This window comes from Trachypithecus francoisi, unplaced genomic scaffold (genome assembly GCF_009764315.1).
Source record: "Trachypithecus francoisi isolate TF-2019V2 unplaced genomic scaffold, Tfra_2.0 Lachesis_group4, whole genome shotgun sequence".
Lineage (NCBI taxonomy): Eukaryota > Metazoa > Chordata > Mammalia > Primates > Cercopithecidae > Trachypithecus > Trachypithecus francoisi.
The window spans coordinates 10,915,001-10,935,048 of NW_022681469.1; the positions used below are offsets into that span (position 1 = coordinate 10,915,001).

The following is a 20,048-nucleotide window of genomic DNA, read 5'->3' on the forward strand; positions in this document are numbered from 1 at the left end:
GTATGAATTTGAAGTAATTTTAGGTTCATCTGAAAAATGTCGATAGCAAAAAGACAGGTGAAAAAGATTAGACTGGGTGGCTGGATCCACTTCTTGCATAGGTAGTTCAACTTTTTGCTCTGTTTAAATTTCATCTTTGTACTGAATTTTTTTCCTATGTCAGGAAAAGTCTAAATCTTTCTCTGCCTAGAACCTTGAGAACAGGCAAGAAAGGAATGGCTTTATATTTATCACTTCAAAAAAAATCTGAACTTAGAGAGCCTATTCCCTCCCTCCTTCCCTCCCTCCCTTCCTTCTTTCCTTCCACACAGCTACAAGTGCCCCAAATGGTCAAATAACTTTATAAACTTCTAAAACCATAAACCTAAAATTGCAGATATTAGAGAGACCTGAGAGATGTCTCAGCCTGCACTCTGATTTTATAGCTGAGGACAGTGAGCTCCCAAGAGTGGAAGTGGAACAAGATCTAGGTCTCCTGAACCTTCTTCCTTATTCCATTCTGTCTTGAAGGAGACTACAAGAGGCCAGCACACTTACTTTTGGAAGTATCTCTATACCAAACCTTGCAAAAGCTGATTTTTTTTTTTTTTTTTTTTTGCATTGTGTAGACTCTTAAAAATAAACAGAAGGAAGCCATGATTACCTTTCCATTACTTACCAACAAATAACTGGCTGTAGAGTTCCAGGCGGGTGTGGCCTTCTGTTGGGGCCTTGCGGATCTGCTGAGGCAGCCGGTCCACCTGTAGGCTGGCCTGCTTGACGTTCCTCTCTGCAGTGACCCGGTGCCACTGGTCGTCATTGAGAGGGGTTGGTGACCTCACTACAATCTCTACCGGCCCATTTCCCACATCAAATGAAAAGGACACTTCCGTGGCAGCTGGAGGAGCAGAAAGCATGAAAGACGTGAGTATTTTTCTCCCAGATACTAAATAGCAGTAAATTCTAGACGACAAACAAAGCAGAGAGAGGAAAAATCATCTAAACCTGTCACGTCCTACAAAGGTCAATGGCAAAATCAATGGAAGAAGGATAAAACGTCAATCATTAATCATGAATAATCGAGGGTGTTTTGGGGGTCTATGTGCCAGGTATACATTTATTTCCTTATTTCATCTTAGAAGCCTTTCAAGATGTGACCATCACTGACCCTCTCCAGATAAGGAGACCGAAGTCTGGAGAAGTTAGCGCATGTTGAGTGTCTTAGACTCAGTAAGTTAGTGGAATCAGGAACTGAACCAAGGTGAGTTAGGAACTGAACCAAGGTTTGTCAGATTTCAGAGCTTGATATCTTCTAACTTCACATACAATCTACCTTTTTAGTAAGTAGCTCCTTGGGAAGTGACTCATAGTCACCTGGAGATCTCTTGAAACACCTGTGTCCAGAGATTTTGACTCAGTTGGTCCAGAGTTGGCACTGGTATTTTAAAAAAACTCCCCAAGGAATGTTAACACCTAGCTAGAGTTGAGAGCTAATGCTTTGGGGGAATTTATGAAACTTGATTTCATTGATCTTTATACTCTATTGAAAGTTGGGGACCTTTGAATTGTTGGTATCATGAGGGTGACCTACATTTTATGACCACCTGTGGCTACCCAAAAGGTAGCACAATATTTCTGGAGAATAATCCCTGTCATACATCATCTGTTGCAAACCTTGGTTATTCCCCATCTGGAATGTAGGCTCCTTCTCGTAACCTACCCTCTAGCACTGACCACAAATTATTCTTTTTTTTAGAGATCACCTCCAAATCAACCTTCCTCTGCAATAAGTCACCTCTCAACAATTGGAAAATGGATCGGGTGGTTGCTTTATTAACTTTAGCTATAAGTAGCTTTCTTATTTCACATTTTACGTTTTATGTTAAGTTCCTCAGTGACCACCTAGTGCTTTATAAACAAGCTTTTTAAATGTCTATTTTTTCTTGTGAGTGACAGGAGAGGCAGCTTCAGGCTGAAGCAGCACACACATCTTCAGCTCCCTTAGGCTGGGTGGATTCTTTTCAACACTAAAGATGTGGCACACTAGTGAATTTCCTAACTTTGCTTATAAAGATATTCATCCCCTCTATCCATCAATAAGCCTTCCACCTAATCACTAAGCAGTTTAATTAAATATCTGTCATTTTTTTCTCCTGGGCTAACGGAAAATTCAGCTTCTTTTGGCTGGTACCATTGTGAGACGGTGTCACAAGCAATCAAACTTCTAATTTTAAAACCACAGTGGGCCAGATTCTCTCAGGACCTAGACTGTTCCCTGCCTCTGTGTGGGCCCCATGGAAAGCTGCATTAACTTTATTGAGCTACAGGGATATTAGACACAGAGCTCAATTTAATCAACCTAATTGTACGAAGGAATTTTGAACCTTCATGTCATTAACGAGAGAACTTTCATTTTAACACCTGTGGTGATTCGACACACAGTTCAGAAAAATATCTCATCTAAATTAGAAGCCCCTGCCTCCAGGGGTCATTGGGACTGGATTTAACTTGCAGGCCAGTGACCTCCATCAAGGTTTCCATGGAAGTAGGATCAGAATGCAGGAAGACAATAATAATAATATGACCCACAGGCTGTGTGATCTTTCTCTGTAGTTCTGATACAGCAGATGAGGAAAAAGTTGCCTTGGTTTCAGATTAAATCTGTTCTGTTCTCATAACACTGTATTTTAGCAGGAGCATTTTTTCAATGTAAGTTGTCAGAACAGCAAGAGAACGAGGGCTCCTGGGCTAAGTAGGAAGGATTGTTTCATTTTAAAGGCATCATCTACCATCAAGGAAATAGAATTTAGGGATCAATGCAGTTTAACCCTAAGGTTTGACTCGTAGGGATAAATGCTGCTCTAATTTCCTCTGCTATTCTCCTACTGCTATGATGAATTCGTGTCCAGGTCTTCAAACTGTCACTATTTGGAGAAACTCCGAGTGCCAGAAGTCGCTAGAAAATATCCATACTTTTTGCTTGTCCCAATAGATCCCCTGTTTCTTCACCGTCATCTTAACATCAATACTTTATTCTGGAGAAGGGAAGAAAGTTGCCAGGACAATGCTGTAGCTCAGAGCCTCTCACCCTAACAGGATGCAGTAAGAGGGACTCAAGGCCAAAGGCCTCCAAGAGCAACTTTCTTCCCAAATAGCCTCCATTCAGGCTCTGCTGGAGAAATATGTATGAAGTCAGCACATTCCATACCCCTTCTGTTGCTTCCTCAGGAAGGGTCTGTAAGACCCACTGTGAGAGCCAAGGAAAGGGCTCCGTTTTCTCAGTCACTCAACGTCAGCTTCCCTAACATTGCTGCGGGAAGCCTTTGAGAAACCCCATCCCCCAGTCAGACAGCCAGTGGGTTTTAAAAGCTTCTGAGTTCAGTTTGTGGCTGATTGCTCTTGGTCTTCTGGGTGAGAGCAACTGACATTTTAAAAGAGATAATTATAGAGAGAGTCAGTGAGCGAATAAAAGGGAGACAGGATAAAAGACACTTGAGCCAATCACACTGTCCTCACTTAATGTGTGTCTCCAGTTGGAGACTGAAGTGTTGCCCTGTTTCTGCCTGTGGAAAAGGAATTTCTTATATGCTGAACAAAGTCTCATTTCCAGAAATAAGTATTTGAGAATTGGATGCATATAGCCTGGCTCATTGGAAAGAACACGGTGCCAAACATGAATGGTTGCCTTGCCATGAGTATCAAGAACTGGGAAAGGTCTGAGACTTCACCCCACTTGCAGGCTAACAAGTTAGCCATGGTTTGATGATGCTGGCAGAACCATAGTTTAACATGGCCATAGTTTGATGATGCTGGCAGAAGACATGAAAATCCTGGGTCAGAGACAAAGGACTTCTTTACTCACAACACAGCAGGCAGCCTGAGCTTCCTGTTCACATTGCTTTCCCTTGTGGGAGAATGCAGGGCATCCCAGGTGGATGCTGCACATGCAATAAGTCTGCTTCACAGTTGAGGGACCCCGGACTTAGGACACCCCAATCTTTTATAGTAGCTACTAGCAAACTTGCTCAATTTCTGCCCCGGAGAGTGACATTATATTTATTACTCTGGCCATGAAATAAATCTACCCTCTGTCCCAGAGGAAGACACTATCTATATCTTCCAAGGCTGTTAGCTATACACACATCCTTAAAGAAGGTATGAACAAACAAAGCTGTCAATGCTTCTTGCTTATAAGGCAGGCAAAAGTGGAAGAGACCCATGGAGATTTTTCTCCCAATAATTAGTCACTCTCCCTTTTTTCTTTGTGAGCTAACCTGATTTTGCCCTGGAATCTCTGTTTCCAGAGTCTTGTGCTTTGCATAAGGACAGCCCTACCCCAGGCCCACAGGGTGGATCTGGAGTTAATGGAGGCAAATATGGCAATTCCAGGCTCCTTACCAGCTACCCACTTCGGATGAGACACATAATTCCCTTTGAGCCAATGAGACATGAGTGGAGTCTTTTGGTGAGATATAAGGAAAAGACAGTCACTTTTCTGCCCCTTTATATTGGGTGGGAAGCTGTGGTTCTTAATGTTACTGGAGCTGTCTCACAAATATCAGAGATACAGAGGACAGAGAGGACAGAGGATGAACCTGGGTCATGGCTGACATTGTTCAACTTTAAGAATTTTTTTATTTTTATTTTTTGAGACAGGGTCTTGCTCCATCACCCAGGCTGGGTGCAGCAGTGTAATCACAACTGACAGCAGCCTTGATCTCCTGGGCTCAGATGATTCTCCCACGTCAGCCTCCCAAGTAGCTGAGACTACAGGTGCACATCACCACGCCTAGCTAATTTTTGTATTTTTTTTAGAGATGGGGTTTTGCCATGTTACCCAGGCTCATCTCGAAATCGTGGGCTCAAGCTATCCGCCCACCTCAGACTCCCAGTGTGCTGGGATTACAGGCATGAGCCACCACACCTGGTCTATTCAACTTTTAAATTAATCCCCGAGCCACCTACCTTAGGATTTCTTACATGAGATAAGTTCTTAGGTTGTTGCTCAAGGCATTTTTACTGTAGCTGAAAGCATCTTAACTGATATAGAGCCTTAGCTGTTTGGTCTTTTCGCTTTTCACTCTTCAGGCCTCGGTTTGAGGTCCAAAGGGAGGATTATATCCATAGTTTCCCAAAAGTTCCTGTGTCCAAAATGTGTCTGAAACTATGGAGAACCTCTAAGATTCTTTCAAATTGCAACATTCTATAATTTTTCAAGAGATTCTAAGAGAAATAAAATGAAATACAGTTGGTCTTAATCATCATTTTAGATACTGAATCATTACAGGGAGAAAAGAGAAATGCTAAAAGAGAAATACACAAGGTGGCATATTGCCATCAGAAAAGAATATAGGTGGGAGAAATTATTATTGAATAAAGCAGGCTCATGACTTCATCTGAAAGGCTTAAAGTAATGACTGGGACAAAACCATGGGGAGCTCTTGGCATGTTCACGCTTTCCCTTCCAAGTTTAATTCCAGCAGGTGGCACTATTTGCTCTCATTCTAACTCAACAAATCACTCCAGGCTTAATATATTGAGTGATAAATTCAACAACTGACCAATACCAGGTTTTTTTTTTTTGGCTTTAAGTTTTCTCAGCAGGTGAGGGAGCATGTAGACATTAGACCACAGTTTCAGTTGAAGTAGCAGAAAACATTTGGTCACTCATTCAATACAGAACAGAAAGAGAGAAAAGAGAAGGAAAGTTATACAGCGTGAGCATGATGGGCAGACCAGCTAACACTGTTTAGTTTTGATAATGATTTGTTTATTCCATTCTAAAATAAGGTTCGAGGGGTGGCAGCCTCCAGGGAGATCTTCTGTACAATAAATCTCGTTTGACTCATACAACAAAACTGGTACTTGGTAGAACAGATATTTCAGCCTCACTCTATGGTGAGCAGTGTTATGAATATCTTTTCTGTTTCCTATATTTTTTTTCTGAATGAAATACTAACTGTACATCAGAAGATAAAAGAATTTATTTAACATGAAAGGGTCATAAGAGGCAGGAAGGCTGAAAATAAGGTCACCATGGGAATCAGAGAGATGAGAAGGAGAAAGAAGAAGTAAAGAATTCATCTATGTTCCTAATTCAAGGCCAACTGCTGCACCTATACATGGGATGCCATCCTTCCTACTGCCTCAAGGACAGCACTCTGACAATTCTGCCCTCTCTCTATAACTGAGCTGTTACACACACACACACACACACACACACACACACGTTGACATGTCTCTACTCTTAACAACCACTGGGACTATAAAACCTTTATTTTGACCTTATCTGTCTCAAAAGTTACCATTTCATTTCTATGCACCCTTTTGTTTCCAAATTCCTCGAAAGAGATGTCTATACTCCCCATATCTATTTCCACTCCTCTTAGTCTTCCTCTAATTCCACCGCATAGGACTTTCTCCTTCACAACATTTGAAACTGCTCCTGCCCCAGGGCCTTAGACCTTGCTGTTCCCTTTACCCAAATAACTCTGGCTGAGCCTTGACTTCTCTGCTCACAGGTCATCATATTAGAAACTCCGTCCCTAAATGTTCTTTGTTAAATAACAAACTCCTCTCTCAGCTGCCCTTTCTCCTTTCTCCTGATTTTTAAAAAATCTGCATGGCATGTATTACTATCTGGAATCATAGATATGTGGTCCTGGCCTCACGAAGGCAGAGGCATTTTCTGTTTTGTTCGTTGTTCTTTCCTCAGCACCGAGAACATTGCCTGCCACACAGTAGATACCAATTTGTGAATGAATGAAAGAATGAATAGAAACACTCCTGCCTAGGAGGGCAACAATGATTACATAGATACTTTGAAAAGAGAAATCCACTCCTTTTCCCAAGGCCAGCTGAACTAGATGGAGTGCCATCTTGTATTCCATAAGCACCTTTCCCAAGAGCACAAAGTAACTCAATGTATATTTTCTCAGTCTAAGAGCATGCTACATTAGTTATGTCTGTTTAAAACAAATGTAGCTAAATGTTATTTTCAAACATAGGATGTTTGAGGAATAATGGCTTGCCCAAGATAAACTCAGCAGTGGAATAAGAAGCAGAATTTTCTCCCTTTGCTTTATTGCATGCTAGTTTCACTCTACTTGTAGGAACAGGGACCTTGGATCTTAATTACATTTCTCAAGTTTTGGCCTACATAAAAAACTGCTAAAGGAAAATGCTTAAAATGCATATTCCAATGCTTCTGTTACAGAGAATCTGATTCAGTAGGTTTGGGGTGGGGCTCTGGAATCTGCATTTTGTTAATGCCAGGTGATTCTGATGCAAGTGGTCCTGGAATCTTACTTTAAAAATCGCTAGGATTTTCAGGTTTCCTTCTAGTAGTAAGTCCTAGGAATGTTTGCTTTCTTGTCCTCAACAGAGAGATTTTCAAAACTGTGTAATAGAGAATTTAGCCTTGACCTCAAGAGGTCTGGTCCTTGCCCTTGGCTTTGGGAAGGTAATATCTAAGCCCTTGGGATGTCCTGCCTGCCTGGTAAGCATGTCTTCATTTGCCTGGGAGCCTTGGGTTATTCCAGATAGTCTAACACTGTGTTTTAGGGGTAGGGCCACATCAGACAGCATTTAACATGGGGCCTGGGCTGGGCGTGGTGGCTCATCCCTGTAATCCCAGCACTTTGGGAGGCTGAGGCGGGTGGATCACCTGAGGTCAGGAGTTCGAGACCAGCCTGACCAACATGGAGAAACACCATCTCTACTAAAAATACAAAATTAGCTGGACGTGGTGGCAGGTGCCTGTAATCCCAGCTACTTGGGAGGCTGAGGCAAGAGAATTGCTTGAACCCGGGAGGCGGAGGTTGTGGTGAGCCGAGATTGTGCCATTGCACTCCAGACTGGGTAACAAGAGTGAAACTCTGTCTCAAAAAAACAAAAAAGAAAAAAGATGGGGCCTGACCATGCCAGATTGACCAACAATGTGATGAAGGGTGTGGGGCTTTGGCTTATATTCTCCAGCCTTCTGAGGGGCTGGAAACTGAGGTCAGCCATGTGGGCAATCAATCGTTCCCATGTAACGTAGTCTCAGTAAAGACTCTGAACATGGAGGCTCAGGGAAGCTTCCCTCATTGACAATACCCCATGCAAATTGTTACACACCCATTCCAGCAAAGAAATGTGCTCCTGAATCTACAGAGAGAGGCTGACTATAAACTCAGCATCTGGTACTCTGCCTGGACTCTGCCGTCTGTGCTTCTACCCCTGTCTGATTTTTCATCTGCATTCCTTACCCATAATGCAGCATGAGTATAGCAGCCTTCAGTGAATTCTGTGAGTCCTTCTACAGAACTATCAAACCTGGGGGTGGTTTGGGGAACTTCTGAACTTGTAATTGGTGTCAGAAGCATATGCAGTCTTATGGGGAATGTGGTCTCTCTAAATTTGCAGCTGGTTCTAACTCCACAAAAACAGAAACAATCACATCAGCTTTGAAGTATGTGATTGAGGCTGAGCACGATGGCTCGTGCCTGCAATCCCAGCACTTTGGGAGGCCGAGGCGGGTGGATCACGAGGTCAGGAGTTCAAGACCAGCCTGGCCAACATAGTGAAACCCCATTTCTACTAAAAATACAAAAAATTAGCCGGGCATGGTGGAGGGTGCCTGTGATCCCAGCTACTCAGGAGGCTGAGGCAGGAGAATCGCTTGAACCCAGGAGGCGGAGGTTGCAGTGAGCCGAGATCGCACCATTGCACTGCAGCCTGGGCAACAGAGTGAGACTCGGTCTCAAAAAAAAAAAGAAGTATGTGATTGAATCCAAATAATGTTAAGACCTAAAGGCTTCAGTGAAGAGACTTCAACCTCTGAGCCCACCCTCACTGCTTAATCAGGAAACTGAGGCTGAGAGACATTAAAATCCAGTAACGACTAAAGAGCTTCCGTTTTCCTAACTACTGTATTGCCTTTCATATTATGAAGGAAATAAAAAATGACCTATTTTTCTTTTAGTATAGTTTTAGTTTCTGAATGTAGAGATTTTTAGAGTCATATATGCATATTCACACCAGAAAACTTGGTGTTAAACACATCTGAAAATGAACATTGGCAAGAAAAATTTAAGTCTTTTGGAAATTCTTCAAGGAAATGCCTGGAGCTTAGGAATCAATGTTACGAACTCATTTTAAAATCTCTGGTATCTCGATAACCTCTTGAGTATAAGAAGTATTTCTCTTTATGTATTTTGGCCTTTAAGCTTTTTATTATGGTTAAAAAATAACTTCACAAACAAAGACATCCACAGAGAAAAGGAAGCAAAAGGGAGACACCATTGGCCATGCAAAAACAGAAAGCTGTCTTTAAAATGCAAAGCCCTTCTAATTTTAGGTTTTTCTATGCATTTAACCACCTTTTGAGAATAACTCCTTGAATATTAATAGACCAATATGATTTAAAAAGAAAGAAGGCAAAAATAGTTCCAAAATGATATGTGGCTGGCAACAATCCCCTGTACCCCATGTAGGACTTGCAGCTGGGTTTTAAATACTCTCTTGTTTGGAAAGAGCACAGTGGTGCATTGGGCAGACAGAGGCCAGTTTGGAAGACTAGATGAAGGTCCCAGATGGTGACTCTGGAGATAGAGTGTTGTAATAAAGAGAAACCCAGAAGCTGCTTTAGAGAAACCCTGAAACTCATACCTAAGGATCCCACAGAGATGGAGAGGAGAGCAGATTGAGGAGGGGATGGACTTCAAAGACGTGTTTCTTCTGACCGTATTCAGGTTGTACGGCAAAATGAGAAAACTCACTTGAGGAAATGTGCTTTGGTAGAAGACTAGGGGTGATTTATTAAGTTGGTTTCAGGTGACGTCAGAGAGAGCTGGTTCATCAAAATACATGGCTTTGGAGAGTTGAAGGAGAAAGGAGAATTTGACATCCAAAGGAGGTAATGCCACTGCAGGCCGAAACAACATGAATTGGGGAAAAAGCTGACAAGTGTCAACTAGGACCAAGCTGCAGCTTACAAGGAGACAACATACAAGTCAGTCAATTAATTGTGGCATCTAAATAACTGTGCTAAGGACAGCTATCCTGATTGGGACACTGATAATGAGGAAAAACCAAAGATGAAATCTGAGGATGAAAGGCTATGGCTTTGGAAGGAGCATGCGTGCTAGTGAGAGCTTTAGATAAATCTATCAGAAGGAAAGCAGCCAAGGGGGCGTCTGTTTTCTGGTTTCTGTGGACTGAGTTTTGACTCTGCCTGTAGGTTATATCACAGGTACTATTTTTCTCTCTCTGTTTTGCCACAAATTGTTTCCTTTCTAACAAATCCTTTCAATATCGCCTTGATATGACTTCAGAGAAGATCTCTGTAATGAAAATTAAAAAGTGCCAAATGAGGACATATATACTACATGCTATAGGCTCAGAGTATAAGAAGAGACTGATTCTGTTTTCCATTACAACACTAGATTCTCTTCAACTACAGTGCATTTGCAGTATTGGACAAATAGTGGAGAAATAAGTAAAATTATGCTGCGGATCAACAGAGACTTTAAATGGGAATGGAGAGACATTTGAGAGGAAAGCAGAACCTCTTTTCTCTCTCTCTTTCTTTCTTTTTTTTGAGACAGAGTTTTGCTGTGTTGCCCAGGCTGGAATGCAATGGTGTGATCTCAGCTCACTGTAACCTCCACCTCCCAGGTTTAAATGATTCTCCTGCCTCAACCTCCTGAGTAGCTGGGACCACAGGCACATGCCACCACATCTGGCTAACTCTTTTGTATTTTTAGTAGATACGGGGTTTTGCCATGTTGGCCAGGCTGGTCTCGAACTCCTGACCTCAGGTGATCCACCCACCTCAGCTTCCCAAAGTGCTGGGATTACAGGTGTGAGCCACTGTGCCCAACCGAATCACTTTGTTTCTATATAGCAAGCTTTCTTAAAGTGTGAAAGACTTCTATAAAAGTGCCTTTTGCCTTAGAATCATCACAAGAGATTCGTAACCAATTTAAATTATTTATTAGTTTTTCTGAAGCTATGATTAATTTTTTCTTTATCGTCTACTTAGTAACGGATATTAGAAACGAGGAACCTAAGGATTGAATATTAAAAATACAGGGTCTCAGAATCTCAGATTTGAAAGTATCCTAGGATAAACGCTCCTTTAAAGTTGTAGAAGAGTGAGTAGACCCTTGAGTTCATGTGTTTCCATGTATGAAAAATGACAGAAATCACTTCACAGCATCCCTTATGGTGTGTCCACCAACTTCTACTTTAGCAAAGCATTCCTCTGGAAATGGATATTGTTAAACAATAATAACAATTTTTCACAGAGTACGCGTCCCTTGTTTTGGATAACAGCTGAAAATATAACTTTCTTGTATAAATTGCATAAAAAAAATTTTGCCTCCCAAAGACTGGGCATATAAAATACATGAGAACCCTTTTAGGACTACTTTGTGCACTGTTCAGACAAGTACATTTACTTTTGTCATGATTTAGTGAACTAATGGAACATGATTTTTCTATAGAGTGGCTCTGTTGAGAGAACAGTTGCAGGTGGGGTGAAGCTCATCTCCAGCCTCCACTCCGGGATGGTTTGACATACTCTCAACAACGTGAATGAATGGAAACAGCTTTGGGGATAGGGTCATGGGTTAGCAGTACTGTCCCGCTGTACTAGTCCATTTTGCATTGCTATAAAGAAATACTTAAGGCTGGGTAATTTATAAAGAAAATAGGTTTATTTGACTCATGGCTCTGCAGGCTATATGAGAAGCATAGTGCTGGCATCGACTTCTAGTGAGGGCCTCGGAAGCTTATGCTCATGATGGAAGGTAAAGGAGCAGCAGCACATCACATGGCAAAAGAGGAAGCGAGAGAGAGGAGGAGGAGGTGCCAAGCTCTTTTAAACAACCAGATCTCACACGAACTCATTACCATGGGGGGGCACCAAGCCATTCATGAGGGATCCACCCTCATGACTCAAACACCGTATACTAGGTCCCACCTCCAACATCGGGAGTCACATTTCAAAATGAAATTTGGAGGGACAAACATCCAAACCATATGACCTGCTCAGCACATCCTTTCTTGGACTTCCCGATGTGGTTTGTTTCCCTCCCTCCCTCCTTCCCTTCCTTCCTTCCTCTCTTCCCAATGTGGTTTCCTTCCTTCCTTCCTTCCTTCCTTCCTTCCTTCCTTCCTTCCTTCCTCTCTCCCTCCCTCCCTCCCTCCTTCCTTCCCTATCCTTCCCCTCCCCCTCTCCCCTCTCCTCTCTTCTCTTCTTCTCGCTCTGTCACCCAGGCTGGAGTGCAGTGGCGTTATCTTGGCTCACTGCAACCTCCGCCCCCCAGGTTCAAACTATTCTCCTGCCTCAGCCTCCTGAGTAGCTGGGATTACAGGTACCTGGCACCACACCCAGCTATGTCTTGAAATTGTAGTAGAGACAGGGTTTCGCCATGTTGACCAGGCTTTTCTGGAGCTCCTGACCTCAGGTGATCCACCTGCCTCAGCCTCCCAAAGTGCTGGGATTACAGGCATGAGCCGCTGCATCCAGCCTGTCTTCCACTTTCATCATTTGAGCTGCCCTGCAGCTTGAGGCTGTGATATGTGAGTATGTGATAAAAAGCAATTGCATACCACATACTTAAAATAGATAGTATGCTATCATATGTTATGATTGAGAATGAGTAACAAGAAGCCAGTGGATCAGAATGTGTGGAAATTTATCTTTTAAAAGTTAAGCCCAACAGCAAGGGACTGTGGGTTAAATGGAACGCTTGGCAGTTGAGGCACTGTATTTCACAACCTTTCAAAATCTCTGCTCCCATTTGTTGGTATGGTAATCTAATTATGCCCCATATAGGAGGCTAATGGTAATATCAAACCTCAGAAGATCCCAGATAAACATCCGACCAGTCTACAGGACATTTCCATGCTTTATATTCTGTAGGTTATATTACCAAAACAATAGCTATTTCGGGGTTTTCTTTCTAAACACAAAATTACAATTTTTCAAACTATACATGCCCTTTTGGAGATTCTGATATGGTCCTTGCTCTCAGTTGAAAAAAAAATATTGTTACGGAGTCTTAAGAAAAATGACATGAAAATGTGTTCTTAAAATATTTTTACATAAAAAAGTAGGTTACAAAAAGTATGTGCCATATGATCTCATTTTTGTAAAAAAAGCATATATAAATGCATAGAAAAATGTTTAGAAATATAGACACCACAATGATAATTTAAATATATTAGAATACGGGATTATAGCTGAATTTTTGTTTTGTCCTTTTTGCTGCTCTGAATTTTTAAATCATTCAACAATAAACAATACCTGTATAATTTTAAAGTTACAATCTGATAATTTCAACTTTCTTTGGCAAAGATTGGTGACTTTATAAGCAACTCTATTCTGTAACAACTATTTAATCAGAAAGATCAGTTTATCAAAGTGCAGAGGATAAGATTTTATTTAAATACAGAAAATTAGAAGGCATTTAAAACTAGATTGAAATATTCCTCCTTATTTCTTATTTCTTACCTGTTTTTAGAAACTTGAGAAGATTTTCTTTAAAAAGAGAGTGGTCAAACTTTACCATAAAATAATTTTGAACAAGATGTAAGTTCTTTTTTCCTGTTAAAAATGGCTAAAAACAAGGGCATGCTATTTTTCAAAGTAAAATCCTCATAGGTCTGAAGTGCCAGCATGTTCTGATGTTTAAACTAATGTATACAGGAACCAGAATGCAGAATGAGCATAATTCAGTGTTATAATTACACTTGACAGATATACACTGCTTCTATTATTCATTGGCTCTGGTTGCACTTACCCAGAAAGACTCTGTAGAATACTAAATATCAACCACTCTTCATAAAAAGTCATTTGGCATTCGCATCAGTTCTCATCAGAGGAATCAAACTCAGAGATGCAGAAAACCAAATTTGATCATTTTAACACCATCCGCAAAGGCAAGCAAAATGAGTAATTTCCGACAAGGCCTGAGGTCCAGCCAGCTTTCATTTGTCAAGCTCGTAACAGATAGGCGGTGGGTCATTTCTCTGGAGAGAGGTATCTTTGAAGTGCTCCTTGGGCTTCGACTTTAATCCTTTCAATTGCTTCCATGTTGCATGATCTTCCTCCCTGACCTGCATTTGCCTATGCTGTCTTCTCTCCAGAAAAATGCCCTTATTTCATTTTTGCTTGTCATCCTTCAAGGCAAATCGAATGTTGCATCTCCTGGAAACCTACCTTGGTGTCTTTAAAGTTTACTCCTTTTTGGTGTCATGGTACTTGTGAGACAGACCACTAATTGTTCACGAAAGTTTCTTTCCCCTTTTCATCATCACCCCTGCAAAGCTGCTATCCAGCCAGTAGCTGCCTTCCCGGTCCCTGTGCATCCAGGTGGAGACATGTGACTAGCTCTTACCAAAGGGAGAAGGCCAGAGGAACATGTTCACTCTGGTTCAGCATGGTCAAGAAGACAGGATGTTTCTCTATCCTCCCTTTCTCTCTTTGCCAACTAGACTTCCCGGGCTCTAGAAGATGGTGAAACCACAGAGAAAAGGAGTCTGAATCTCTAAATCACTGTGTGGAAGGTCTTCATGGACTAGAGCAGAGCATGCATATAATTATCGTTATTTTATTTAAGACAGATTCTCATTCTGTTGCCTAGGCAGGAGTGCAGTGGTGCAATCTCAGCTCACTGCAAACTCCGCCTCTCCAGTTCAAGCAATTCTCCTGCCTCAGCCTCCTGAGTAGCTGGGATTACAGGCGCCTGCCACCACATCTGGCTAATTTTTGTATTTTTAGTAGAGACAGGGTTTCACCATGTTGGACAAGCTGGTCTCAATCTCCTGGCCTCAGGCGATCTGCCCACCTCAGCCTTCCAAAGTGTTGGACTACAGGCATGAGCCACCGTGACCGGCCATAGCACGCATATTAGACTGTCATATGGCTGCAGAAACCTGGGGTTTTATTGGGTTTAGCAACTATCTTATTTTTAAAGAAGATTACATAATGTTCCTAACTCTCTTATGACCTCAGCCTCTCCTGTGTAGCTTGAATCAACACTCTACTACAGCAACAGCAGATCTCTTTATGGTTAGCTATGGAATGTGAGTGCTACATACAATGTAGTGTGTACATTAAAATACATTTCAGGTTCTGAACAACTAGATCAGAAACTTCTAGAACACAATCCCCTTGTAACTTGAGAAGTACCTAAACTAAAAAAACATTAAAAAATTAAAGGTAAAACAGCAATACAAAAGAAATAGAAATGTCCTTTTTTTTTTTTAAAGTAAGAAGATGTATTTTTACTATGACCCTACTCCTGTATAAGATTTCACGTAAGTCTTTATGTTTCCCCATTTCTCCTCAAGGTTCCTACTTGATTGCTATTAAAAATTGTCCTGTAATTTCAGCAAAATGCATCTTGAGAAAGATAACTCCCTGAAAATTTTCATTTATAACAAACCGTTTTTATTTCTTGTTGCAAAATTTTTATAGATTGAGGGGATACAAGTACAAATTAACAAACTTCGTATACATTTTCCAGTTGACATCCAATTGGCCAGTGTTTTCTTACATGGTTTTAATTTCAGTGTTTGATAGCTTATAGAAACCTAGCACTTGTTTTACTTATAGTTGTCTTTGGCCTTTTGAGACATCCTTTGGTTCTGAGATTTTTCAAGTAATCTGTTTCAGTCCCTCACCATATTTAAATGAAGCTGTACTCCCTGATTTATTGTATCTACTTTTTAAAAATATATAAGAAAAGCCAGCTTTGAGTTAATTGGTCCCAAGTGTCATCCTTAGTTGAATCAATTCTCCAGCATTAGCAACACACACTGACTGACTGTTAATTCTTTTCTTGAAGCATTTGTTTTTATAAAAATATCAAACCTATGGAGATACTGTTAGCTCCTAGAATGGCAGATGGAAAGTCTCTAACCGTATTATAATTTAAGCTTTTCATATGTATTTCTGCTTTTCTCATTAATCCGTGTGTTCATTATCATGCAATAATAGCGTAGTCTTTCTTCCATCTGTCTCAGAATGTGTGAATTCAAGCTTCTTTGATTTTTTCTCTTAGAGGGCCTGTTGTCTTATAGGCGGTCATAGGCAGGCCAATTCTAGCTGGTTTTTGACACTTTAATATGCCATCTTTTAGAAGGGAAAGGTTTCATGAACTACCACAGAGAGTAAATAATACGGAAATCATTGGCAGGGCACAGTGGCTTATGCCTGTAATCCCAGCACTTTGGTAGGCCAAGGCGGGCAGATCATGAGTTCAGGAGTTTGAGACCATCCTGGCCAACATAGTGAAACCCCGTCTCTAATAAAAATACAGAAATTAGCCAGACGTGGTGTTGTGAGCCTGTGCCTGTAGTCCCAGCTACTCGGGCGGCTGAGGCAGGATAATTGCTTGAACCCGGGAGGCAGAGGTTGTGGTGAGCTGAGATCGCGCCACTGCACTCCAGCCTGGGCAACAGAGCGAGACTCCGTCTCAAAAAAAGAAAACATTAGAATCCAAGAGAGTGAGATAGAAGACAAATTACATCAAAAATTTTTAATGAAACTTCAGCATGTCTTTGGAGTAATGATAAACTACTCCATTCAGACAAATGCTATGTGAAGATGCTGACTAATGAGGATGCCTGCTACTTTCCAGGCAAGACACCTAATGAATTGTCTTGTAAAAATTTTGGCAGTTTTAGGGAAATGAAGACTTCTGTCTTATTTATATTTTATATTATAAATCAAGATGCAAAAATGATAAAAAATATTTTGTGTGGGCAGGATTTCGATGAAGGGGAAGCAATTCCGGAAGAGGCAGAGACACAGTCAGTCTTAGGAAACTGTAGTGGTGTCCAGGGAATGTCAGTAGCTGGACATAGCTGAAGTTCTGGCACATGGTGTTGGTGGGTGAGGGGCAAAGCTTGTATGGAATGGGGGAAAAATACTTTAAAAATTAAGTTAAGCTATAAATCACTTACCAAGCTTGGGACTGTACTTTGTCTTATAAGGCACAGGAAGAATCATGTGGTCTGCAAGGAAAGGAGTAACTGGACCAGATCTGTAGAAATTTGGCCTCACTAGGGAGGGTGATTGTCAGGAGAGAGGGACTGGAGTGGGGGAGTCAAATTGTGAGCTTGTCTGAATCCAGAATCCAGGGATTTCAACTAGCAAAGCCATCCTGGGAGGTAGAGACGTTTGGGGTGATTTTGTTATCTTCGCATCTATGTTCCAGCTGCCTTTTATGACTAGTTGGAATTGATACTTTCTTTGGCATTGTTCTGGTATGATGGCTTGCAGGAAGAATAGCATTTCTTTATATTAAAAATGCAGTGTTCTATCAAGATAAACAGTCTATCCCCTATGGGGAGGTTAGTAAAACTTTAAATAGGACATTGAGTTTTCTAATTTGAATAATGAAGAAGATGGTCATGATGTTAACTAAGTGGGAGCCACAGGAGGGGGCTTTTGGGTGAAAATGATGGATTTCAATTTTGGTATGTTGAGTTTGAGGTATCATGGGCCATTCTGGTGGCTCCTTAATTAGCATTTACAACTAGGTGGCAATAATGTTAGGAGATCTCTTGACTACATTTGGTGAAAGCATGTATGCTGACTGGAATTATTGGAAGCAGATGTGTTTTATTGTGGCATATCCCTCCCTACATTATCTTTAGGAGAATTGAGAACCCTGGCATGAAAAGTTAAGGTGCTGCTTGGCTATGAGTTCACTTAGGTTGGGAGGTGGTAAGCCACACTGGATGCTGATGGTCTCCGACAGGTTTGCAGAATTGTTAATGGTAGATGAGACCTTAAATACCATCTTGTTCAACCTTCTTGTTTTACAAGTGGACATGATAAAGTCTGGAGAGGTTCAAGGACTGGTCTATGGTCAGTCAGGTTAGAATCCTGGTCTCTCTCAGTCTAGTTGAAAAATTGAGTGTTTTATTAACTTTTTTGTCATTCAAGATTTTCTCAGAGCGGAGTTTTTCTCTTTTTCTACTTTTCCATTCAACTGTAATTTATACACTGTAAAATGTGCATATCTTAATGCACAGCTGGACACATTTTTACATATGCAATCATTCCTTGCATTAAGATAAAGAATATTTCTACCACCCAGAAAGTTCCTTTGCACACCCTCCTAGTCGACATCAGCTATTCCCAGGAATAGTTAGTATTCTGGCTTCTCTGCAGTAATCTATGCGGATTACTTTGGTTTATTTTCAAGCATCACATGAAAGAAATCAGGACATACTGTCATGTATGTACAATGCAATGTCTTTGAGGGAATCCTGCCTCTGATGTTTACTTTCTTTTTACTGTCCTAAAATGCCCTTGACTAGGTAAATAAGCTGGAGTTTAATAGGGAGAGTCTAAGGACACCAGATCTCTCGTGAGGTCTTGGGGAGCCTATGTCCTGGACTTCAGCTGGTTTCCAAAGCAGAAGTTGAGTCCCAGCGGAGGGACAAGCTATCTCTTTAGGTGTGACTGGTAGTAGCCTGCCCTTGGTTACTTGGAATCCAGGATCTGGGCCCAAGGCAAAGGAATTCTTACCAAGAAGGCAGTTGTAACTTCAAAAGGAAGAATCCTTCCTGGTACCAGGAAGTGCCAACAGAGCAAGCTCACCATCCCCACGATGGGGAGGAAAGGCGATGTGGAGAGACTGGGGTTATGTAGCACCCATAGGAGCTGCCATGTGAGAGGGCTGTTCAGGAGGCCTGGGTGGTCTTCCAAAGCCACCTCTGAAGTGTGGTGGGACAGAGGCAGAACCCTAGAATCTGTAGAAAGATGTCAGTCTGTCTGGCCAGCTTAGGAGGAATTCCCAATCCTCTCTGGAAATTTCTAGATCAGGACATGAGTGGACCAGTAAACTCTAAAGTAACCTGAAATATTTTTATATCCAGAAGACATTCTATTCTAAAATCCACCTCATAACTCTAGGATATCTCTACTGTACATTCAAATAACTGTCCCTTCAGTGTAATTGGCAAAGAAATCTGGATAAATTTAATCCAAATTGATTTACCAATTATTTATATATCTTTTAATACTTAATAAGAACAAAAAGCTATTATATGAAAACCTTTCTTTTTTGAGACGGAGTCTCACCCTGTTACCCAGGCTGGAGTGCAGTGGCATGATCTCAGCTCACTGCAAGCCTGCAAGCCTCACTTCGCTTCCCAGGTTCACGCCATTCTCCTACCTCAGCCTCCCGAGTAGCTGGGACTACAACCCGCCCACCATCAAGCCCGGCTAATTTTTTTTTTTTTTGTATTTTTAGTAGAAACTGGGTTTCACCGTGTTAGCCAGGATGGTCTCGATCTTCTGACCTCATGATCCGCCAGCCTTGGCCTCCCAAAGTGCTGGGATTACAAGTGTGAGCCACTGCACCCTGCCATGGAAAGCTTTAATATAGCACAAATTTCATCTTTAGTTTACATTTATTTTTGGTCAATAAAATTTCTTTTTGGTCTATAATTCAAATCAAAGGTTTAAATTGAGAAGTTAGAGAATTTTTTTAAAATCACAAGTGTTGTTATTAAATATTCAGTCTTCAAATTTTACTTTTGGGGAGAGAATAATTTTTTTTCTTATGTATAGTAATGACCAAGTCAGAGTCATTTTTCAGATCCCAAATGTTGAATACAAATTGAAACCATAATTAGACTTGCAAAGTAGTAGAAACACTAAAAGTCTTCCTATATCCATGTTGATAACCCAAGTTGGCTTGGCTAATTAAAAAGAAAAATCCAGAGACCCGGCATGCTGGCTCACAATTGTAATCCCAGCATTTTGGGAGGCTGAGGCGGGTGGATCACTTGAGTCCAGGGTTCGAGACCAGCCTGGGCAATATGGCGAAACCCTGTCTCCACAAAAAATACAAAAATTAACCAAGTGTGGTGGCATGCACCTGTGGTACCAGCTACTTGGGAGGCTGAGGTGGGAGGATCACTTAAGTCTAGAAGGTGGAGGTTGCGGTGAGCCGAGATTGCACCACTGCACTCCAGCCTGGGCGACAGCGAGACTCTGCCTCTAAATAAATAAATAATATATATATATGAAAAATCTGCATGCTAACACCTGA

The 20,048-nt window shown here is 41.3% G+C and overlaps 1 protein-coding gene across 1 annotated transcript in view; it reads right to left on the reverse strand.

Moving 5' to 3' along the window:
* The window catches only part of CNTNAP2 (contactin associated protein 2), a 2,313,133-nt gene that overhangs the window by 284,849 nt on the left and 2,008,236 nt on the right, over positions 1-20,048 (reverse strand). The window contains exon 17 of the mRNA XM_033192342.1: positions 659-877. Coding sequence (XP_033048233.1) covers positions 659-877 — 219 coding nt within the window. The remainder of the gene's footprint in view (positions 1-658; positions 878-20,048) is intronic.